The 23866-nt window shown below is 33.2% G+C and overlaps 1 protein-coding gene across 1 annotated transcript in view; it reads right to left on the bottom strand.

The window, feature by feature from the left end:
* LOC108732956 (LIM and senescent cell antigen-like-containing domain protein 1) overlaps window positions 1–21831 on the bottom strand; it is a 67386-nt gene extending 45555 nt beyond the window's left edge. Inside the window, exons 1-4 of the mRNA XM_025979937.1 lie at window positions 21302–21831; window positions 6082–6244; window positions 5817–5978; window positions 4516–4797 (exon numbers count right to left, since the gene is read on the bottom strand). Coding sequence (XP_025835722.1) covers window positions 4516–4797; window positions 5817–5978; window positions 6082–6244; window positions 21302–21423 — 729 coding nt within the window. The 5' untranslated portion in view covers window positions 21424–21831. The remainder of the gene's footprint in view (window positions 1–4515; window positions 4798–5816; window positions 5979–6081; window positions 6245–21301) is intronic.
* Between the last annotated feature and the right edge of the window lie 2035 nt (window positions 21832–23866).

The following is a 23866-nucleotide window of genomic DNA, read 5'->3' as shown; positions in this document are numbered from 1 at the left end:
AGACTGATTGGACACGTACCTCCACTCTTTCCTATTCTGAGCTAAACTTCGCATTTCCCTAAAACTAGAACAACCCACATCCTTAACTATTTGCGAACAGTAATCTAATCTAGGTCTGCCTCTACCCCTCCTAACTCCTGTTTCCGCCTCTAATATGTCTCTGACTAGACCTTCATGTCTGAGAAGGTGTCCTACCAACCTATCTTGCCTATTTTTTATTGACTTCCGTAGAGTCCTCTGTTCTCCTATTCTTTCTCATACCTCTTCATTTCTAACCTTTTCTACCCGCGTTATCCTCATCATTCGCCTATAACACCACACTTCGAAGGCTTCTAACCTTTTTACATTTATCTATTAAACAATGATGTTCTTTAATTCTCGTTTTGATAGATATTCCTGATTGGCCTATGTACAAAGCATCGCACATAGACTACGTAGTGCAAAATAGGGGGTAGAGGAGATCAGCCAGACGACCTATTACGTGGGGGATGAAGGTGGTAGCCGGTCAACTTTTAAGTTACGTAACAATTTCAGAATTTATACAAAACTGAATTACTTGAAAATTAAAAACCATTTTGTAGAATGCATGCGCTAAGTACAGGGGAGCAGTCAAAAATTGATGAATTTTAATTTACGTAATTTAAGTACAGCCCCTACAGAGAAAAATAAACAACCAACAGCTAACAGCCTCAACCTTCCTACACAATCTTATCATTCTGTTTAAAGTTGTTGTAGTCATTTTACAAAATGTCTACTGCTTTAGCAAAAAAATTTTTTTTGACTAAAGTTTCTCATATTGCACACGGTGCTACGTCATAAATTTTCAATAATAGTGTCACACGGCACTAAACTATTAGTCGGATTTAAATGAAAATTACGTGTGGGTTGTTCGTCCACGTTATACAATATTTACATCGGAAAATTTTGGTTGTATGTACGTAAACAGGTGCTGTAACGGATATACTGTATTTGTCATTTATGATGAGGAGTCCGATGGAATGGACGTCGTTGTGGTCCAGTTTTGACGTATGGACCGTGAACTTCTAAACAGAATTACAAAACCGTGCGACGCTTTTGTATTTTTAGGTTCATTCAAACAATATGACGATATAAAAAGACGTTCGACACAAAAATATAAATACATACATTCGAACAGTTGGGCGTGAGTCAACAACTGTTATGAACTAATCCGTAAACGTGGAAAAAAGTTTAAAAACAATTTAAATCTATTTAATTTAATGAACCAGCTACTGGCTTTCAATAAAATAGTGATGCCTAACAAGATAGATATTCAAAATTCGCATCCGTATCTTACATCAGAAGTTCCCAACTTTTTCTGGACCACCCCGACCCCTCTAACGATTAGATTAGTCCATAATATAAATACATAATTTAATATTGCTTATGGATACCTAATTTAACTGTGTGAATATGAAAACATGAAGAGGGGTTGTAAACCGAAGTACCTGTCAACACCTAGTTTCTTAAATTCAACTTACGTTGAATCTTTTTTCTTAAATTGTTTAATTTCCCCCTCAATATCAAATTATTTAGTCATTTAAAATAGGATTATGCTTACGAGATAATTTTTCAATGAGACTAGGGGATATTTATAGGGTGTTAAAACTCCTCAATATTGGATTATTATTTTGCAGTGGAAGTTTTTCTTGTTCCACAATAATTTTTTGTACTTCAGCCCTAAGAGTCATTTAAAGTAGGATTATGCTTACGAGATCATTTTTCAATGGGTCCTAGGGGTTATTTATAGGGTGTTAAAACTCCTCAATATTGGATTATTATTTTGCAGTGGAAGTTTTTCTTGTTCCACAATAATTTTTTGTACCTCAGCCCTCAGAGTCATTTAAAGTAGGATTATGCTTATGTGATAATTTGTCAGCGAGTCTAAGAATTATTTATATATAGGGAAAGTTATTCTTGTCGTACAATTATTTTTTATCAGCGGATCTGCTGTTGCTATACAATAACATTTATATCGCTAGCAATATGAAGTCCTAGAAAGGTAGGAAAAGGAAATATAGTTTTGAATTTAATAGCATTGAATTTATCAAAAAATTTCTACCTTTTACTAATCTACGATGTAACCAAAATATCGTATTTCAATCTATTGATAAACTTAGTCAACGTAGGAAGTGAAAGTGAGGGTGTTTGGACTTCATCCAATCTACCTATAGAAAGTGAAATTCAATAACTTCAAAACGTGTACAATGTATTATACATGTTGGGAATAGTCTTTTTACAAATAAATAAGTTTATGGTAACATATCGCAACAGCGACTCATTCAGTACCTGTTTAAAATACTAACTGAAAAAGTACAGTTCAAAAAATGTATTCAATAACGGCTAATGATACTAAAATTTAATTAAGGACTGTTGTTAACACCAACGCTCACGTAAAAAAGGCGAAAATTAAGTACTAATAGATACATACTCAAGTGCGCGAAAAAATATGACAAAATATTCGGTAAAATCACCTACTACATATAACGCTAAACTAGTACTTGTACACAAAATAGTTTTAAAGTTACCTGTGAAATGTCTACAAGGTTCCACGAAGTAGATAAATTACAAAAGGAATGGCGTAGAAAATAACGTTTTTTGGTTAGTATTAAAACTGTTTTTGAATTAAAGCTCTACTCGTTATTTTACTATTTAGAAAATAAAAAGAAAACTTGATCAACTTACGTCAGTCATGATAAAGACAGATACGTTAATTTTTGTCTGGCAACTATTACTTCGTAAATGGCACTTAACACTTAAAAAAGGCGCCGATGACTAAGCGTCTTCGACAGCAAGTTGCGATGTTCTCCAGGAAAAGGTCCTCCCGAATTAACCAGATCGCCACGTGACCGTGCACCTAGATTTACTTCCGGACCTTAAATATATCTGACCGGAGTGCTGGGGTGACTCGAAATAAACGTAAATTGCATAGTCGGGTTATGAAAAATGGTAAAAAAAAAATTAGAGATGTCCTGCAATTTACATTACGAAGCATTTTTGAATGAAATGCAAATTTCAAACTTTCCAAGGGTCCAGAAAACGCTTTTTTATCAACATTTTATGTCCTTAAGTACCAACGGTGCGACACTGGTTCATGAAGCGCCGCTAAGTATAACTCGATAAAGCAATAATTTATTCACCAAGGATTTTTTACTTGGCATCCTAAAATAAACGATTTTATAGTAGCGTGTGAATAGAAGGAGTCCGATCTATTAAAAAAGTAAAAAACCGCAAATGTGACTGATGAATTGTATGCAGATTGCGTCATCGCTTCTTCCAAAAAGCATAGCGTGAGTGTTTGAGCCTCTTTATAAGGAAAACGGAGGTTCAGGTGGAAAATTACGCGAATATCAGCAGACGCTATTAAAAACATTATCTTTCTTACTTTAGAAAATCAAAGAGATTTATTTTACGAATGATTTTCAACAAATTATTTTTGAAAACGATTCAAATAAAAATTACAACAAGTTCAACACTAAAAATATTTACCACCTACCTTTCGATGTCCTGATACATTACTATATCATCGACGTACCTGTGCTACAGGAATTTTTAAAAACTAAACCCTCCAATTAATTAAATTTGTAAAACATAAAATAACTGATTGAAACATTAATCGATTACAATTATTATTGTTAATAAATTTTAAGAATGCCAGTTAAAAATCAAGAATTCGTCATTACCTTGCGAAAATAGTAGAAAGTTTTGTTCAAATTTCTTCTAATTCACACAAAACGATTATTGTTAATAATTAATTATGTGTACTACAAATTGCATGTTTGTTTTCGAACTTTTCAGAAATTTGTCATCATAGTACCAATATACAGTGAATTTCGGGTATAATGACGACGAAGGGACCACTATAATTTCGTCATTATATCCGGAAGTCGTTACAGACAAAGATAAAGAGATGCAACCACGTATGTATAGTTTGCACCATTTTTCAATTTTGAAATGATTTCTGCCTTTTTTTTAACAGTAAATGTACACCTAGTGGTTATACTTATTCAAATGTTTATTGCAGTTGTTACTCGGAATATCACTTTGTAACCGAACTTAAACAAACGGTAAAAGTCACCTTTACTAACCTGTGTGGATGTAAACAAAAGATAAGAAAGCTCTTTGTATCTTTGGAGGTCGACTCGGGTCGTTATATCCACATAGGACTATTAATGATTCATTAAAAATAGTCGCTATACCAGAATTCGGCCTTACATCCGAAGTCGCTATAGCCGCATGAATTTTGTACTAAAGTATGCTTTAAATTCAATATTTAATGTCGCTATAGCAAAATGGTCGCTATAACCAATGTCGTAATAAATGAAATCCACTGTAATATTTGTTTATAATGAACTGTAACTTTTTCATTGTAACCTCTAGAACCCCTTTTGAAATAACTCATAATGTTACATAGGAAAAATTTGAAGACACCTTTGCCAAACTACTAAATTACACCTCCTTAAAACAAAAAATGTACAGGTATAGGTGATTACTTACCTCATCGCAAGACGCGCATCGTGGTTTGAGTGTTTCGGCGTAATGTCTTTCACAGAAAATTTGATTGTCCTTAACGCAATAGGCGAGGTCAACGAGGAGATCGTCACATTTGGTACATCGAAAACAGGCAGGGTGGTAAAGTAAGTTACCCTGACGAGGCGCTGCCACGCATGCCTGTTGAGTTGGAATGGATTTCGAACAACCTGCGCATGTGCTGGCAAGAGGGGCGGCACGACCGATCCCCACATCGAGGGCTATTTCGTTCCGTGCAGTAATAAAATCCTGAAAGGAATAAACGAAGACTCCTAGTAAAATTTCAAAGGATTAACCCCAATCCTTATGGATTATGACTCCTTCCTTGCTTTTAAATATTTTAGACAGTGATAGTGCCAAAACTGATCCCCACCCAAGGGCTATTTAATTTCGTGTAGTAATAAAATTCTGAAAGGAAGAAAGATGAACTCATAATAAAACTTCAAATGATTTTCCCCAGTCCTTGTGGACTACAACTCCCACCGCCCTTGTTTTTCGATATTTTAGACAGTGATAGTACTGAAACTGATAGATTGTACAATCGATTCCCACACCAAGGGTTATTTTACTTTGTACAATAATAAAATCCTGAAAGGAATATACGAGAACTCCTATTAAAATTTCAAATGATAATGCCCAATCCTTAAGGACTACGAACTCTCCATTGCTTTTAAATATTTTAGACAGTGATAGTACTAAAACTGATCCCCACACCAAGGGCTATTTTACATCCTACAGTAATAAAATCCTGAAAGGAATAAACGAGAACTCCTAGTAAAATTTCAAATTATTATCCCCAATCCTTATGGACTACGACCCCTCCCTTGCTTTTAAACATTTTAGACAGTGATACTACTAAAACTGATCCCCACACTAAGGGCTATTTTATTTCGTTGTAATAAAATTCTGAAAAGAAGGAACAGGGACTCATAATAAAACTTCAAATGATTATCCCCAATCCTTACAGACTACAACTCCTCCCACCCTTGCTTTTCAATATTTTAGACAGTGATAGTACTAAAACTGATAGTCTGTACAATCGATCCCCACACCAAGGGCTATTTTACTTCATGTAGTAATAAAATCCTGGAAGGAAGAAACGAAGACTCATAATAAAAATTTAAAATAAATTTCTTATTTCTTTATCTTTTGGCTCTCATCAGTCCCTAATGTACAACGATGGGTTGGAATAGTCCTTTGAGACTTAAGGACTACAAATAGCGTGAAACAGGGCAGAGATTCTCATATTTACAAACACAAAAAGTTACCTGATAACTGTCCTTGTTTTCTGGTTCGATGAATTTACATGCGGATAAAGACAGGTCCTGTCTGGGAAGTTGGCGAACCAGTCGCATGCTTCTCGATACTTCTCCCTTAGTTCCTAATCGTGGCACATCATATGATGGCAGAGTCGAATAGAATTGTTCGATCTGCAAAGAAACACTAAATAAACATTCGACAAGAGTCAACTTTTAGAATTTATAGGTAGTATATAAAATACGAAAGTAAATGACGTTTTATTAATTGCCTTACCTGTCTGGCTGATGTAAGTCCTGGAGGAACAAATGCAAAACCTAAGGTTCTAGGCTCCAAACTATCAGCAATGCTGCCGAGTAATCCAAGTCGAGTTTTGGCCCCGTGCTCCACTACCACTTCGTGAGAATCCCTCGTACATTTGCAAGTGGTGCAGTTCTTTCTGTAACAAAATGAAATATTCAGTTGTATGTAAGGATATATAAACAGAAAAGTAAATTTAAAAAAAACAAAACAAATGTAAACCCTCGAAGGTCATATTGACTTCAATATTTGCACATAATTTTTCTTTGCTTTAAAAATATAAGTTTATGAGAATATTCATTAAAGAAACAAAAAACGAGTTAATTACATTTATTGCCACAATACATATGTTCCTCATTCATTATTTTTACAAATTATTCCCAGTAAAGTAATTAAAAGTTGTTAAGAATGTAAAAGGAATCCTTTTTAACCACTGGATATTAACTTTTTTTAATTTTGGAATTGCAAACAAATATTTGTTTTGCAAAATGGCGTTTGTTAGAATCTTATTACTAAATTTCCTATATCATTATGAAGTAAAAGCCCATTTAATTTGATAGTAGATATTGCATGTTAAAAAATGTTTTAAGAACTTACCTAATACATTTTCTAACTCAAAAATGCGAAAATGTTTCAAATTGTTTGGACGCCGTAAACATAGAGATAAAAGAATTAATTATCTCTATGAGCGTAAAACGCTATTTATTTCAAATTGTAGGCTTCCAGTTAGGCAACACACATAACTGTTAAGCTACGCTTAGTATACCTTCCTGGTGTAATAAAATAAAGGATAAAGATTTTATTATCCTTTTAAAAAATCCATAATGAGAACAGATAAAGAGATATACATTTTCAAAATATTTTAAAATATAAATGTCGTTGATTTTAAAATATAAATTTCACTTGAAAAAATATAATATAAGCAATGGAAATCAATAATTTCATTAAAATATGCATTTTCATCTTTTTTCCTGTATAAATGTTAAAAAAAATCACCCAAATTTTTCAATTTCAGATCAAAATAACAATTTTTGTTTTAATTTATTAATTACTTACACATTTAAATGTGGACTTTTCTCAAACAAAATTATAAATAAGAATAGTCCAAATTAAAACATTAATTTTGGTTCGTGGGGGTACTAATAGAAAGACAATTTTTTTTACTGAAATATGTAAACCTTTACAATCAAGTCCAATTTTATGGGCTTTAATGACGTGATATGCCAACTTCAAAACCGTCTATATTTCCTTTGAAAACGTTAAGAAAATCACCGTAGCTCCTGGACGATCAGCCTTTTTCTTTGATGTTCTATTTTTAGTGGTTCCTTTACTATCTTCAAATCATGGCATGAACGAATTGTTATTATTCTGTACTATAACAGAAACCGATGTGACGTAAGGGAAATTTTCGTAAAGGATGTCGAATCACAAAAAAGATAAGCGGAAACAAACGTGAAGTAAAAAATTTAAACAAACAAAATTGCATGTTGTGCTTTTTTAATTAAAACGTATTTTATTTATCCAACTGAGAGAACAAAAAACATATTGTTCGTATTCAGTCACATTGAACTTGAAAATGATCAATTGTGAATACCTTTTTATACATTCGAATTAAATTTTCTACAAATCTACAAATTTCATGTCTTTTTCAAAAACATCCAGGAAGCCGAATAAAAGTGTAATGTACGAATATTATTGACAAACACTTGAAAGTTTGCATGTTTGATTAAAAAACTAGGAGTCTCCAATTTTCAATATCTAGGATATTAAGATAAAAATAAAAAGGTATAGAAACCTAAAAGAAACACACAAAGGTACTTTTCTACGTATATAAAAAAAGCAATTTTGCGTTTCATTAAAGCATTCCATTAAAAACATTTGAAAATTATATTAATTTAATAATGTAACAAATAAATTACTGTTAACTTTATGTGAAAGGTTTTGGGGATCGTATGTATCTATACGAAAAGTTAAACTTTTTTAATAGTGCAAGCACTTCTATCTAAAGAAAAACAAAGGATTTAATAACAAGGTATTGACAATATATTGCCATCTACTGATATTTGATGCCAACTGCAGTATTTCAAAATGTTTTACAAGGGTCTTTTATTTAATAGGCACGTAAACCAAATTAGTAATAAATAAACTTTTTATAACAATTTATTAGACTCCTTGACAATTGCTTTCGCTGTATATAAGTTTCAAATGAAGTTCAAAAAGCAACTGTATACGAAGATAAAAATTGTTAAGGTGGCAATTAAGTTTTGTGAAAAGGTTACATAATTATACGTTTATTTCATTAATTTAATTTGAAGCAATGTAGTATCTCAAATATTTCATTAAACCTATCTAGCAAAGAATGAAATACAGCCAAAACAAGTTAACAAAATATATTAATATGCAAAAATGAGAGCTGATAAAGATGAAAGGTTTTTTGTTGATTACAAACCTACTCTAGAAGAGAACTTTCCCGATGTAGATTTTGTTAAGTTACGCAGAAATCAATTCTAAATAATTCGGCATGTGTAAAATATATTACAATTAAAAAGGAAGAAATAATGATAATTAATTAATAATAATTTTTTTATTATGAAAATACTGTATTTTACAGCTTCGTCAATTCAATTTTTCAATCCTGTCTACCGCGCGACTATTTGGATTGAGACTAGGGTTGCCACCCGTACTTTATTATAAAGTATTGTACTCTATTTCGACTGTGCGTACGTTATACTTTACAAGACACATAAAGTACGTAAAAACATTTTATTTAAGGCCTTAAGTAAACATCGTAATTTTGTAAGCGATTATTCGAAATTCAGAGTATTTTTAAATCAATAATATTGTACAGAAAAAATAGTAAGCCATATTTACGGAACAACCTGATTTCTCAAATCTGTTCAAGGTAGTGTCACTTTTGCTGTTCGTTCCGGCCACTTCAGCATTTACAGAAAGAGTCTTCTCTGTTATGAACGCAAAGTGGCGGGACGATAGGAATAAAGCTTCATTAAAACTAATTAAAAATGAACATTTAGTTTACTTAAATCTTTGTTTGCCATGTTTAGAGGCTATTAATGTATTTAAGAAAGACAGCAATTTGTTACTAGCTGCTAGGTGTAACAAAAAATATGTTTTTAAAAACAAAAAATAAAATATTTTATTTTTATGCCGAGTACTTTTTTTTCAACCTTTTAGTCGAGAAATACTTTATGTAAAGCCTGAAAAGGTGGCAACCTTAATTGAAACCTTAGCTCTCTTTCTTGAAGTGAATGACAGATAGTGTTTTGTAAAATGTCGGCGCCAATTCTAATAAAAATGTAGAACGACAACAAACAACCAAATAATAATTCACGTAATTTGTTTGATGTTCAAACTGAACGAAAGCCTAACACTAACTAACGAGGCAACACCTCACGCCAACGTTTTAATTAAGCAAGCTAGCAAGGCGGTAAAAACAGCCGTAAAAGTGAGTAATCAAGGCTCGTAAATCATTCATCAAATTTGATTTTCTTCTCGTCGAAATGCGAGAAAATTAAACTTACACCTTCAATGGGTTCGAAAACCTGCAAATTTTAAACTGATTGATGGACCAATTTTAAAAACGTTTTCAAACGACTACACTAAAATTTAAAAGTTAACTGAAGCTGAGGTTGTCATATTCGTGGGCCTCAAAAATAGACCAAAAAATGTATAAAATGGTAAAAATGGTTCGTCCAAGGGGAACAACAGAACTCTGAACAGTGTAAGGGCTTACTGCAATGAACAGGGAAAATGGTCAGTTCCTATCTGTTCACATTCGCTTTGCTCTCCCGATTTAGTATCATGTGACTTCTGACTATTCCCAAAATGAAAAGGAAATGTGTTTTGACGCCATTTCTTCTTATTTAGACGGCAGGTGAAGATCAATTTGGAAGAAGCCTTCCATAAATGATTTCGAGTGCATTGCCGGTCAAGGAGAGTAATTTGAAGGAGAATTTAATTTTTATTTGTTAGTATTTTTTGATCGTACTTCGTATATCCATCGTTCTAAATTGTCCTACAGAATCCAGGAAATTAATTCACCAAAGATGAGTAAATTATTCTAAATATAATTTCTTGAAATAACTAAATCAATTTCGTACAATTAAATTTGTTGGCTGAGCACACCGTAAATAATAGACCCCTAAAACACGTTTACAGTCATGTTTCCTGTTGGTCTACCACCAAAAAACAGATTTATAGTTTTCATGTTCAAATAAATCTTACTAGTCATTCATAAATTTCACCGGTCTTAAAATACGCGTCACATGCGGAAAACTAATGGTAAAAATTGGTTGACAAAATCGTTGATGTCACACACAATAAAATTGGTATCGAAATTTACTACATTAACAAATAAAATTAATAACACCATTCTGAGCAAATTTCCGCACACTTCGTTATTTAATATCCAAATTTTACCGAAACTGTAAAAGTTTGTAATATTCTATAGACAGAAAAATTTTTTAAAATTTACCACTGCTTGCACTCTGCAATTCTACTAAAAATTAATTTAAAATCATCAAGCACAGGTTAATACAAACGCACGGGAACAAATACGATTATTGTTAGAGTAGGATATCTAGTATTATAATTGAACAATATTTGGACTAGAGGGCATACAACCTATTTTTTTAACATAAAAATATATCGTTAGGAGAAGATCAAAAACACGTTTTTTTCTTTAAATGCCAGAAACATATTTCCAGAAGTGCCAAATATATCAAAACCATATGTTCATTCCACCTTTTATTTCCGAAACTACCGAAATACGTAAATATTTATAGAAAAGATAGAATGTTTTGTAAAACTTTTGTAGCACGGATTTTTGGAAAACTTAACTTCTCTTATGAATAAATCTGAGAGAAGGTGTTTTAAACAAGCTTTATTTGTAAATAAATAGTTTATAGGTATGTAACCCCTTCGAGCAGCGGCGTATTAATTTAGATTATCGTCCAAAATCTTTTAAAATGTTGCGTCCCTATTTTAAGATATAAAGAATACAGTAGATTTCTATTCTGTTCTATGTTCTATGTAAATAGATAATAAACAAAAAGCTTTTGAATGTTGCACTACGCAATACGCTACTGTCTGCTAGTTTGAGTAATTTTTTGGAGTATTACTATGGCTATGGTATAGCAACAGTCCCCGTTGGGACGGAGAATTTTTACCCACCATAACCTAACACAAATTAACATAGCAAAACATAAACATAATTTAGAGGTAGGTTAGGTTACGGGGTGCAGAAGTTTTCTCTTTCCTCCTGGGAAGCTATTCTAATCCTTACTTTTATAGGTGAGACTCCAAATAGATCAGTTTATGTCATAGTTTTACGAATGTACGACCACTGTCCACTAAACCCACGAAAGTTAGGTATTTATTTACAAAAAAACATATTTAAAACACCTTACCCTCAAATTTTTCATATACGTCTTTCATAATTTATCCTTTTAAGCCATTTCCAAGAAAAACAAGACAAGTTTTCGAAAAAAAACCATATACCGAAGTTTTAAACATTTACTTTGCCTCTAAAAAAAAATAATGCAAATATTTTAGTTTAATTTGGACTTTTCTAGTATAACATTCTAACATCATTAGCAAAGAATATTTTCAATGCGTCAAGTGGAGGTCGCACTTGGCCGAATTTTCGACGAAAACCATTACTGTTTGAATTATTCAGACTTAACCAGAATAAGCGAATTTTATTATCTGATATGAAAACGGATAGATTATATTGCTATGATTACTCATCAGAAACTTCACAACTTTTTCCTTATAAATCCCAAACCGTATTAAGACATCAAACCGCAACCGAAGTCTTCAATCACGACTTTTAAATATTTAATCCACGTATGGGTAAAGAGCGTCATATTTTTGACGTTAGATGTTTCAAAATAAAATAATATGGGGAATTTATTTGTAGGTACTTGTTAATGATAAGTATTTGACATTTTTTCTAATAATGGAAATTATCCTATTTTTTAATTTCCTTGCCTAAACAGGATAACAAAACAATCCATATCCTTTAAAAACCCGAGCAACCTTAATTGACTCAATCTGGCAAACAATATTATTATATTTTTACAATTTTTACCGGTTTTACTGGATAATGTCCCCCTTCTTTTACTACGAGTTTCGACTATATTTGTGATTCCTTCCTAACTTTATCTACATCTGCAATCTCAATCAGGGATGTTATGCTATTAATATATCAGTTTAAGAGATATGGTTAAGGATATGAAATTATTTCGGTCTTGACTCAACTGATTCATCCAAGCCCAGGTTAAACCCTTGGACCTAAATAACTGAAATGTTGCACAGATGCTTCCTTTTTGGTATATACAAGGAACAAGGAAGGATATTTCGAAATTCAAACTCTAGGAGGAGGATTTTAAACATTCAACCTCTAAAGGAATGAGAAAAGAATTATGTTTAAAGAAGCGGACTGGTTATGACAGGCACAAAATAAACCGAATTGATTGTAATGATTGCGTGGTTTTACTTAATTCAAGTGATAACTAGACATTTTGTAAATAGTTATTCTGTTTCACTGATCACTTTGAGTAAATTAGGTAGATATTATACATAACAGCTAGACAGTATAAATAATATCCACACTAACTGGCTGCAACTAGAGATGTGAGTTATTTGAGATACTTAAATTTAACTTTTTAAAAAATATTTATTTCTATATTGCATTTAAATACTTTTTTAAGATATCTAAGTATTTTATGTGCAACACTTTCGGACGTATTTTACATTTGCAAAACGCATATTATTATTTTCATTCTAGTAGCACCTGATGCATCCCAAATGTTATGAACAATTTCATCGAAACTTTCGTTTTTGTTAAACCATCAGAACGTATTAGCCAACGTTTCGGTTACGCATAAGTTTATGTACGAGGGTGGATTGATAAGTTTCCGGCCTGACCAAGAAAAACAAGGTTTTTAAAAATTTTTTTTTTTTATTTCTCAACATAATCTCCTCCAAGGCTGATACATTTCTCATAGCGGTGTTCCAGTCTATTAATGCCATCTCTATAGACTGATTCGTCAAGCTCCTCAAAATAACCATTTACAGCTTCGATTACTTCTTCATTGTCCGCAAATCTCTTACCGCCAAGCCATTTTTTGAGATTAGGGAACAGAAAATAGTCACTCGGGGCTAGGTCTGGAGAGTAAGGAGGGTGCGGCATCAATTCAAACTTTAGATCGTTGATTTTAGCCGTCGCAACGATTGACGTGTGCGCTGGTGCGTTATCGTGATGAAACAAGATTTTTTTCTTCGCCAGATGAGGTCGTTTAATTTTCACCTCGTGGCTCAAACGTTGCAATAAGTCTGCGTAGTATTGACCAGTGATAGTATTACCCTTTGCAAGGTAATCAATGTATATAATACCTCTTGCATCCCAAAAAACAGTAGCCATAACCTTGTTCGCCGAAAAAATTGTTTTTGCCTTCTTTGGAGTTGGTTCCCCTGGTCCAATCCACTGTTTAGACTGTTCTTTGGTTTCAGGAGTGTAGTGGTGGACCCACGTTTCGTCAACGGTTACGAATCGACGCAAAAATTCGCTTGGATTACGCTTATACAATGACAAATTTGCGGTAGAAATGTTTTTTCGAATCAATTTTTGGTCGACTGTTAGCAAACGCGGCACCCATCTTGCACAGAGCTTTTCCATATGCAAATGTTGGTGCAAAATATGTTGCACACGTTCATATGACATCTTACAGGTCTCAGCTATCTCACGCACTTTCAATCTGCGGTCTCCCAGCACTATTTGATGAATTTTTTCGATCATATCTGGAGTTGTGACCTCAACGGGGCGTCCTGAGCGAGGCCCATCAGAGGTGCTCACACGACCCTTTTTAAACTCGGAAACCCACTGCTTAACGGTTGAATATGACGGGGAGGATGTCCCCAGTGTTGAGTCCATCTCTTTTTTAATTTCCTTCGGCGTTAACCCCTTCAAATAAAAGTATTTGATGACAGCACGATTTTCCTGCTTTTCCATTTTTACGAAAACCACAGAGGCGTCTTGTTCAGCGTGCTGTCAAACCTACACTAGCAAGGAGATCGGGCTGAAACTATAGCTACAAGCTATCCAAGGATGGTACTATAGAATGTCACCTCAAGGTAGGCCTAGTGGCGTCATCTCTTGGTTAGGCCGGAAACTTATCAATCCACCCTCGTATCTAATATGCCGGGAATGGATAAAATTAAATTGGCAAAAGTCCACGTTTACCCGTTATACCTCAATTTTATAACGCAAGTTACGTTCACACCGTGACGTCAATATGCACTAAGTACTTACTAAGCAATTTTCATTTCATGAAAATGAATAAACTTATAAGTGAGTAAGGGTAAATTCAAAACGAATAGTTTGAAATTAATATAAAAAAGAATATGTTCCTTTACATTCCTTTTAAAAATTGACACCCTCTCCTTATTCATAAGCACAATTATAGCATTAGGATTATTGTTATTATTATATTACAGCGAATTACAGAACATACATTAAATGTGTATTAAAGTCACCATTTCAAAAACTGTAAATTTATAAAACATACAAAGCCTGCTCATTTTCTTTATCCTGTGCCAAAACCAAATGGAAATGTTGTAATTTGCCAACATTTTCGATAATAATAATGCTGACGGATAGACATTTACGCGCTAAAAAACAAATTTACTGAAATTTTACGTCAAATTAAAATAAAAAAGGTAACATACACCGGAAGTCTTATTAAACATGACAGGTCTCCTCCACAATATCAAAACAAATCAATTTCATCGAAACGATGTAGACAATGCCCGTCGTATAAATTATAAAAATTCTAACGGAACAATTATAAACTACCTCAGATCAATGAGGGAAAATTTGTTCACCCTCGCCGGGAATTGAACCCGAGACCTTTGGCTTTACGTACCAATGCTCTCACCACTAAGGTCCCGAGTTCGATTCTCGGCGAGGGTGTGACAACAGCGACAAATTTTCCCTCATTGACCTGAGGTAGTTTATAGCGGGTAAAAACTTGAAAACAGATTTTCACATTATTATTTGACATTAAATCTAATTGTAAAAATTAAGGAATTTTATTAGATAAGAAAAACATTTCAACCAATTCTGAATTTCAGTTGGTTCTAACTAAATAAGAAAAACACAAAGAAAGTCTGTATTAGAACTAATAGAATATAAAATATAATTTTTAACATTTTGTTGTATTTTATGCAAATACAGAACATTTTACGTTGTAACCTTTTGCAAATGTGTTTTATTAACAAATAAATATTTATAAACGAATCCGTCTTTATTAACTGCTTAAACAAATCAATCTTCCAATAAAGTCATCGCCACGCGATGCCGGTAATATTAATTAAAATCATATAATGGTGATGCTTTGGTAACATCAAGTGTAAAATAATCTCTGAACGCATTCGATAAGTGATTTATGTAACTGTAAACTATTTCCGTTTGTTAGTAGCATTAAAGGTGCATGAGGAAGATTCAACTTATAAATAGTCTTATTTACCCATTTGCACTTGAAATAAGTCCACTTGAGTTAGAATTAAACTGGTAGGTTATTAGTTACCCATGTTTAATTAATTTCAAGCGAAGTGAAGGGAACAAACGTTGTAGGAATTTATTGGCCGAATGCCCTTTTAATATTGCGCCGATATGTGTAGGCATGAGCCTATGCAGATTGGGTCTGCTAGTGATTAGTTTCGCAAGGTGCCAAAACAGATTTAATTAAAACATGCCTGAAGATACTCAGCAGCAGTTTAGGACCAGAGAATTTAACAATATTTGAATCTTTATACCGATGTTGCGGTATTGTAGGAGATAAATACTTTAAACTTTAATAATTGTTATGTTGTGGAAATAGATGAGCTTGGTTATCCCATAATGAGAGAAGAGTTCGATGTAGCATTAAAAAATTTAAAGAATAATAAGGCGCCAGGTGTAGATGGGATACAGGGGGAAATTCTAAAACATGCAGGACAAGAGGTTAGAGATCGTATGTTTAAGCTGGTTAGTCATATTTACGAGACGGGGAAAGTCTCAGAGGATTATAAACGTAACCTGGTAGTAACATTACGTAAAAAGAGGGGCGCAGATAGGTGCAAGATATTTAGAACAATTAGCTTCTCATGCGTCAAAAATCTTAACTAGAATTGTACAGAGGAGGATGGAAAAATGGGCGGAAGAACTATTAGCGGAAGATCAATTTGGGTTTAGAAGAAATAGAGGAATGAGAGAGGCCATTCTAGCTTTACGGGTAACAATAGAGAAAACGATAGAAAAAAGAAAGAGTGCGTACATAGAATTTGTATAGGATGAGTTACAAAGATAAAAGAGTGATACTTAGTTTGTATAAAGAGCAACAGGCACTTATAGAACTAGGGCTGCAACGTAGAGAAGTAAAAATTAGGAAGGGAGTCAGACAGAGATGCACACTGTCATCGCTACTTTTTAATCTATACATCGAAGACGCCATCAACATCATTAAAGACAGTACAACTGTAGGGATAGATGTGCAAGGGCAAAAGATTAGTATGCTTAGATTTGCAGATGATATAGCAGTATTAGCATCTAGCAAGGAGGACCTAGAGATAGCTTTAAATAAAATGGAAGCGGTACTGACAGATCAGTACTGTATGAAAATAAATAAAAGTAAAACTAAAATACTGGTATGCAAGGGAAGAAAAAGTAGGGAAAGAGCGAATATAAAGATAGGAGACGAAAAATTAGAAGAAGTGGCTGATTTTAGATACCTAGGAAGTCAGATAAGTCAGGATGGAAGGAGTAGTAGGGATATAAAGCAGAGGATAGCGCAGGGTCGTGTCGCCTTTAATAAAAAGAAGTCACTTCTATGCTCGCGAACGGTTAATTTAGAAATTCGAAAAAGGTTGTTAAAGGTGTATGTTTGGAGCACGGCGTTGTACGGGTGCGAAACATGGACAGTGGGAGCGGCGGAAAAGAAAAGGTTAGAAGCGTTCGAAATGTGGTGTTATAGGCGGATGATGAGGATATCGTGGGTAGAAAAGGTTAGAAATGAAGAGGTATTGGAAAGAATAGGAGAACAGAGGACTCTATGGAAGTCAATAAAAAATAGGCGAGATAGGTTGGTAGGACACCTTCTCAGGCATGAAGGTCTAGTCAGAGACATATTAGAGGCAGAAACAGGAGTTAGGAGGGGTAGAGGTAGACCTAGATTAGATTACTCTTCGCAAATAGTTAAAGATGTGAGCTGTTCTAGTTTTAGGGAAATGCGAAGTTTAGCTCAGGATAGGAAAGAGTGGAGGTATGTGTCCAACCAGTCTTAGGACTGATGACCTTATGATGATGATGATAAATTGTTAAGTTGTCCTAATTTTACCACCAATCTCATATTCTAACTTTTAAATTAATTAACGCCATAAGGTACATAAACTTCGGTTTTCTACTAGTTTTTAGGTTAGGGTATGAACCCTTGTAAACGTGCTTTATTAATTCTTATTGCTTTTCGCGTTTAAAATTTAATAAATGTACAGCTGTTTTCCGTACAGATTTTAACTTCTCGAAATCGTGAATCTGCATGTTCAAACGTAAGATATTTCAGATCAAATGGGTTAGGTTGCCTAATTAGATTATTCATAATACACCAATATAAACGTATTGAAGATCCATGTGCACATGGCCAGATTGATAAAAGTAGGCCGCGTTCGCATTAGCACCCATTTTATGGCTTCCAATGGAGCAAAGATCAACTAATTTTGAGTCACTACATTACTCCGAACAATTAATTCAATTAAGGCAAATTTCAAATGTCACTAAACTCATTTGTAAGTAATAACGATTAACTTGAGAAAAGTGCAGTAAGGATTACATGAAGAAGAGACAACAAGTCTTTTATATTATTCCATAAAACTTGTAGCAAATATTCGTTTAAAATTCTTTTTTTAAGTAATCAAAGACAAAAAGGGCAAAAAGCTCATTTTATGTAAAAACTACTGTCAGGTCCTTTTAAAAAGTTTGTAGGAAAACGAAACAAAAAAAGGTTATTTTATACTAGAACAATATTGTTATAAACGAATGCCGCAGGCAATCGAGAACGGCGGAACATACACTCTCTCACACACACCACACACACACACAGGTCCGAGGACGCTTTCCTCGGGAATCCGAAACTACCCAGTCATTCGGATGGCTGGGTGTCTTTCGAAGATTTCCCTTCTTCCACGAAAGAAACAAGAAAGGAGAAGTCTAATAAACAGTGATATACCTAAATAGCCAATTTTAAGATTAACAACTGCGAATGGTGTTTCTGGGTTATATAAATTACGTATACGTTTCGGAACCTATACAATAATCTATTGCAACTAGTTAATCTCTCTCTAATTGTAAGTTTAATTAAAATTGGGGTACGTATTTTAGTTTGTGGCTATTAATACTGATACCAGTTTGAAATCAATGAATAGGTAATCATAATACCTATGTTCAAATGTTGCAATATGGATATAAAATTGTATAACGAACCTATAGATCAAGTTGAGTGCAACATGGAGCGAAAGAGAAGTCTTAACTCCAAGAAAGTCTCGCAAAAGTTACTAAACATCTACGGTCTCGGCATATTAAGAAGGAACATTGCGAGATGCTTGCATATAAATAAATAATTGTTGTACAGGATTGTTTTTTACTTGAAATCGAAAGGCTAAAATTGGAAACAAAACCTACTTACGGTTAACATTTGAAGACAATACCGTACCATATAACCCAGAAAAGCAACTTTGGCGATACTTCAGTATTTTTTTTAATTTAACGAGTCAAAGACATTAATTAATTAGTTGTAGTAATTAAACCGCTACGTCTACTTATCGTAAAGTCATTGACGTACGTGATAGCATTTGCTCAGATGAATAAAAAAAACATCTTCAAATGAAAGCACAGATCATGTCCTTTGTAGTAAATGTACAAAACTTTTGTGTAATACATACTAAAAGAGACAATGTCTTTTAAATAAACGTAAGAAAACAAGCTTGCTTTCTTTTCTCAAAAATTATGTATTAAGTAATTTTTTTTGTTTTTGAGTAATTCGAAACATGATATTATTGCAAATATTTAACAATTTCTTTGCACAAACAATAAACCTTTTTGTAAGTAATTACTGATTATAACGAAAGTGGTCGGATATTAATTGATATTAGGTGATTGTCTGTATACTTATCGCAAGTCAATATTTACTATAAATACTACACGATCCTTAGCAAAAATTTATTGTCTTTTATTTACGACTGATAGAAACGAATTGTATTCTATTATAATCGTTTTATTTACCTAATGATGATTATGATGACATTCTTGAATTTAAGCATAATGACAAATCTACGAAGTTTCCCTCTTATCATTTAGGTCATCACCGAATCATTACCTTAAATGTGAAATATCAAGTAAATGTTTTCACTATAAGAGCAGGTTTCAGATATTTTTCAGATATAAGTGATTAATTTATTATTAATAATTAAAATATGTAATTAATTACTATACTAATAAAATCGTAGAAAAATAATGTGAAAGTAAAAATGCACCCAACATTTGACAAAAATGTAGGTATCTATGTACATTTGAAAAGTAAAGATAAAGTTACATTTATAAACTTGGTATCTTATCTATCTAATATTTATACAAGAAATATTTATTGTTATTGGTGTTTCTATTTGCAGAAGGAAATACAAGTTAAACAAAAACCATACGATATAAAATTTGATAAAGGATTCATGCAGATATTTGCTTACGAAAATAGTTACAGAAAGGTAAAATCTTATGAATGAAAATTTTTGACAATTTAACTTCAACTTAATCGAAAGAATGAGGAAAATTAACTTTTAATTACGGGAACAATGATTTAAATAATATCCGGTCGTCCGCTCGAGTCTATTGCTAATTGTTTATAACAAACCCAATTGTTATAACCAATAACCAATTTAAAAAAAGTAGCCTAGATAACGAACAAATGTTAAATTCTCGTGTGATTCTACAAGGGATTTCTAATGTTTCTGTCTGATGAAATTAAATAACTTAGTAATCTACCTTGATAAAGTCTTGAACCAGAAAGGCGAAACGTCGGTTAGATATTACATAAAACTTATAAATAAAACTTTAACCCTTTTTGGCTGTTTTTAATTTAATAAATATTAGTAGCCTAGATCACTTCTGGCAACCTGCTCTTTCCATCGAAATTTTTAAAACTTTAGTCCACATTAAACAACGAATTTTTTAAATGCTTTGTGTCTTAATAGCATACCAATAACCATGAGCTTAAAATACGATAGCAATTTCAACGTAACAGACACTTCAATTTTATTATTTATGGTACGGGTGCATCACTTTGCCTTTTTTCAAAGAAAGCACATTTATCATATCGTGTATATAAGCATATGTTCATCGTTCGTGGAAATTTAAGAGAAAGTCAACAACTTGAAAAAATCGTAATATTTTAAAAATTACACGTTATCTAGCTGTACTTATTACTTTTTTATCTTATCTCGTGCGGTATTTTCAATAAAAACAACAATAAAATGAAAACCACCACAACGGAAATGAAATCCACTTTTTCCTACTATCACACGACAGTTCAAACCAAGTCCAGATGTAAAAAGCGTACCTACAATGCCCTTTCATTGTTACCCTTGCGATTTCAATTTTACTTGAAAATATCTAAAGAAAGTTCTAGTTAAAAATATCTATCTGTGAACTTGATGACAATAATAGGCTCATGAATCGACTATGCTGTTATTACTCACTCACCAGGTATTTTAAAACTTTTATAAGTTCGCGAATCAGAGCAACTCATGGTAAAGTCAATGTCTAACAAAAGATGATAACTACTAACGTAGGTAACGTTATTGTTATAAAGTATGAATGTATTATTTTTTATAAAGAAATTATACAGCACGTGCAATACCAAAATCAATCTTGCAATACATCATGTTAAGTGAATCAAACCTCTTTTTTTTAATGTAACAACGAAAATAATTTTCACAACAGTAGCAGTATTCCACCTTGTCAATCCTCTAACAAGATAATAAAGCACGGTTGCGGACAGAATGCTAAATGAAGTTATTTATAGATCCGATTAACAATAATAATAAAAACCAGCAATGTGTATAATAATGAAATAGTTGCAACAGAAAATTTTACCTTTGCGTCTGGTAAAGGTCAAGATGGTCGAAAACTTTACAATACAATTGCAAAATACGAACACAAGCCAAATTTAACCCTGTCCACGGGACGACGTCTTGGTTTTTTTCTTTCGCAGTCATACTTTTTTTAACACACAACACTTAACAACAATCGAAAACAAAACACTCTATTGTTACGTTCACGTTCAGTGAATCCCTGAATGTAGACAAATTACTATGTATGCGTACACTTCAGTTGTTACTGTTTATCACTGACGACGGAAGAAGCACCGACAGACAATTGTGATAAGTTGTACTACTGTTTAGGCCGACTGACAACAACCAGTGGTGCAAAGAACTGCAGGAAGACTTTTCCATCATTAACTTAAAAAAAAATTGAAAAAAAAAACGTGTGACGATACGATGCGACTGTTAGAATTTATTAATGATAACTACTTTTGATACGACATTGCAATATTTGTATTGTTGTAACACGTTGCTGATTGATGCTGATAACACATAGCGCGTCGTTTCGAAAATCCCGCGGTCGCGAGCGTTGACTAGCGTAGAATGATGGAATTAGTCGGCGAAAACAAAAGCGGAAACCGTGGGAGAGCGCGCGTCAAAAGTAACGTTTGCGCTCCGCGTGCGTGAAAACGGCAACAAACGCCATGCCGCGCCAGAAAACAATAAAGATTTTGCTTCATTTGTTTAGCTATAAGTTATATACCTATCATTTTATAGTCAGACTGCTGTATTTTTCTGGTCAATAAATAATTCGTTTTCATACTTCTTACGATTGGGTACTACTTATGTTTGATTTGCGTGAAAGAAAATTATAAAGCATTTACATACACATTAATTTCATATGATAATTACCTAAAAGCATTTTAAACCATCAATTTGTCGGAATATAAGTTTTCAAAGTCTTTAAAATTGTACCGTTTCCATAAAAATAGCACAAACATAACTCACATCAGAATCTGTAAATTTTTATACAGGTACACAAGTTTTCCACTTTTAAAGCGAGCACATTTATTCCAGAGGTGAGCCCGGTACCCGGTTTGGAGCACCAGGTGGATCCGGCGCTTTTTTAGGATTCGACTGGGTGAAGGAAAATGACGCAAGGTAATTTTACCAGAGGAAAAAGAAAAAGCAACAACAATAATAATTTAATAAGTATAACAAAAAACCTACTTAATGAAAATGGGTAATTCTGATTGTATTGGGATAGGTCGTTTGTCCTAATTTGTATTATTTATTGATTACTATAATAAATTGTTTGTTATTTCGATATAGTTCTTTTTCTCGTAAACAAGAATACCGAATTGTTGAAAATCCGCCAACCAAAAATTAAAATTTCATTGGTTTGGTGTTTAAACGATTTTTTGAACAGAATTTTGTAGTTAGGGCCGTTGGTTAGGGTGGTATTTAATGGAAAGTCAGCCAGTATAAAAACATAAACCATTAACCGTGGTTGTTTAACCGGTATTCGGAAAAATCACTACCCGGCGCATTTCTTCTGAATCCTTAAGACGGTCGTGTTATTACTGGTCCTTCGCCTACCGCCCCATGAGCATTCGAAATGAAAGTTTGCCCTTGTTGACATTTATTTCCTTTACTACATAGATCGCAGAGTTATTGCAAAATGTGTTTCCGAAATTGTTCAGTTAGATCCTGTAAATTTGTACTGTGCAAACATTCTTTAATAACGACATTCGGTTATTACGTCAAAATATCTATTTACTCGATTTTTTACTCACTTTTCATTTTTTAAATATGTGGTTTTTCTAAATCTACAGGGTAGTGAACGGGCTTGAAATATTTTGATAAATTACCCAATCTTGGTCTATTTGCTAAATCTCGTAAAAAATTAGATATCGTTTTGTATGCTACTAAAGTAGCGAACATTAAAATAAATTAGGAATTCGAGCCACACATGTCAACTTTTAACTCAATAACAACAAGCACAAGAATCTAACATCCTAATGTCATCCATCAACTTCAGCTTTATCATTAATTTGACTGTGCAAAGTCTGTAGTTGATTGCGATATTTTTTAATTAAACTTTTCCGAAAAAGATAAACATCGCTTTATCCAGTACATATTTTAAAAACCCTGCTCACATTCATGTACTTAGGCCGTACCCAAGGGAGCGCCACAACGTTGTAGATTAACGTCTTGTTTCGCGATGGTATTAGTATATTTCGCACCTATGCTCCAACATCTGGGGCTTTTACGCCTTTTAATCTAGTTACAAGATTTTAAAGATGGCAATACTACTCCGATGACATGATAATTTTCTCCCCTGGTGCATACACCACCTTTCACCATCCCTCGGGTAGGAAGTAATCCAAGAACCATGTTCATCGAGAAAGAAAGTTCAAAGTAATAGATATATTTGTACCAATGCCGCATAGTTTTACATTATAAACAATGCGTTTTGTATTATGCCAAAATAAAAACTAATATATTATCAAGTAACATTAAAGGAGGTACTAGAATCATATATGTAAAACATGTTTGACTTTGCAGGGTAATCACGGGGCCCTGTTCGACTTATTCAACACCTGATGCGAAGCAA

Source organism: Agrilus planipennis, unplaced genomic scaffold (assembly GCF_000699045.2).
Source record: "Agrilus planipennis isolate EAB-ADULT unplaced genomic scaffold, Apla_2.0 scaffold22, whole genome shotgun sequence".
NCBI lineage: Eukaryota > Metazoa > Arthropoda > Insecta > Coleoptera > Buprestidae > Agrilus > Agrilus planipennis.
Note: the sequence above shows the minus strand (reverse complement) of the source record. Positions and strands in the feature narration are given on the sequence as shown.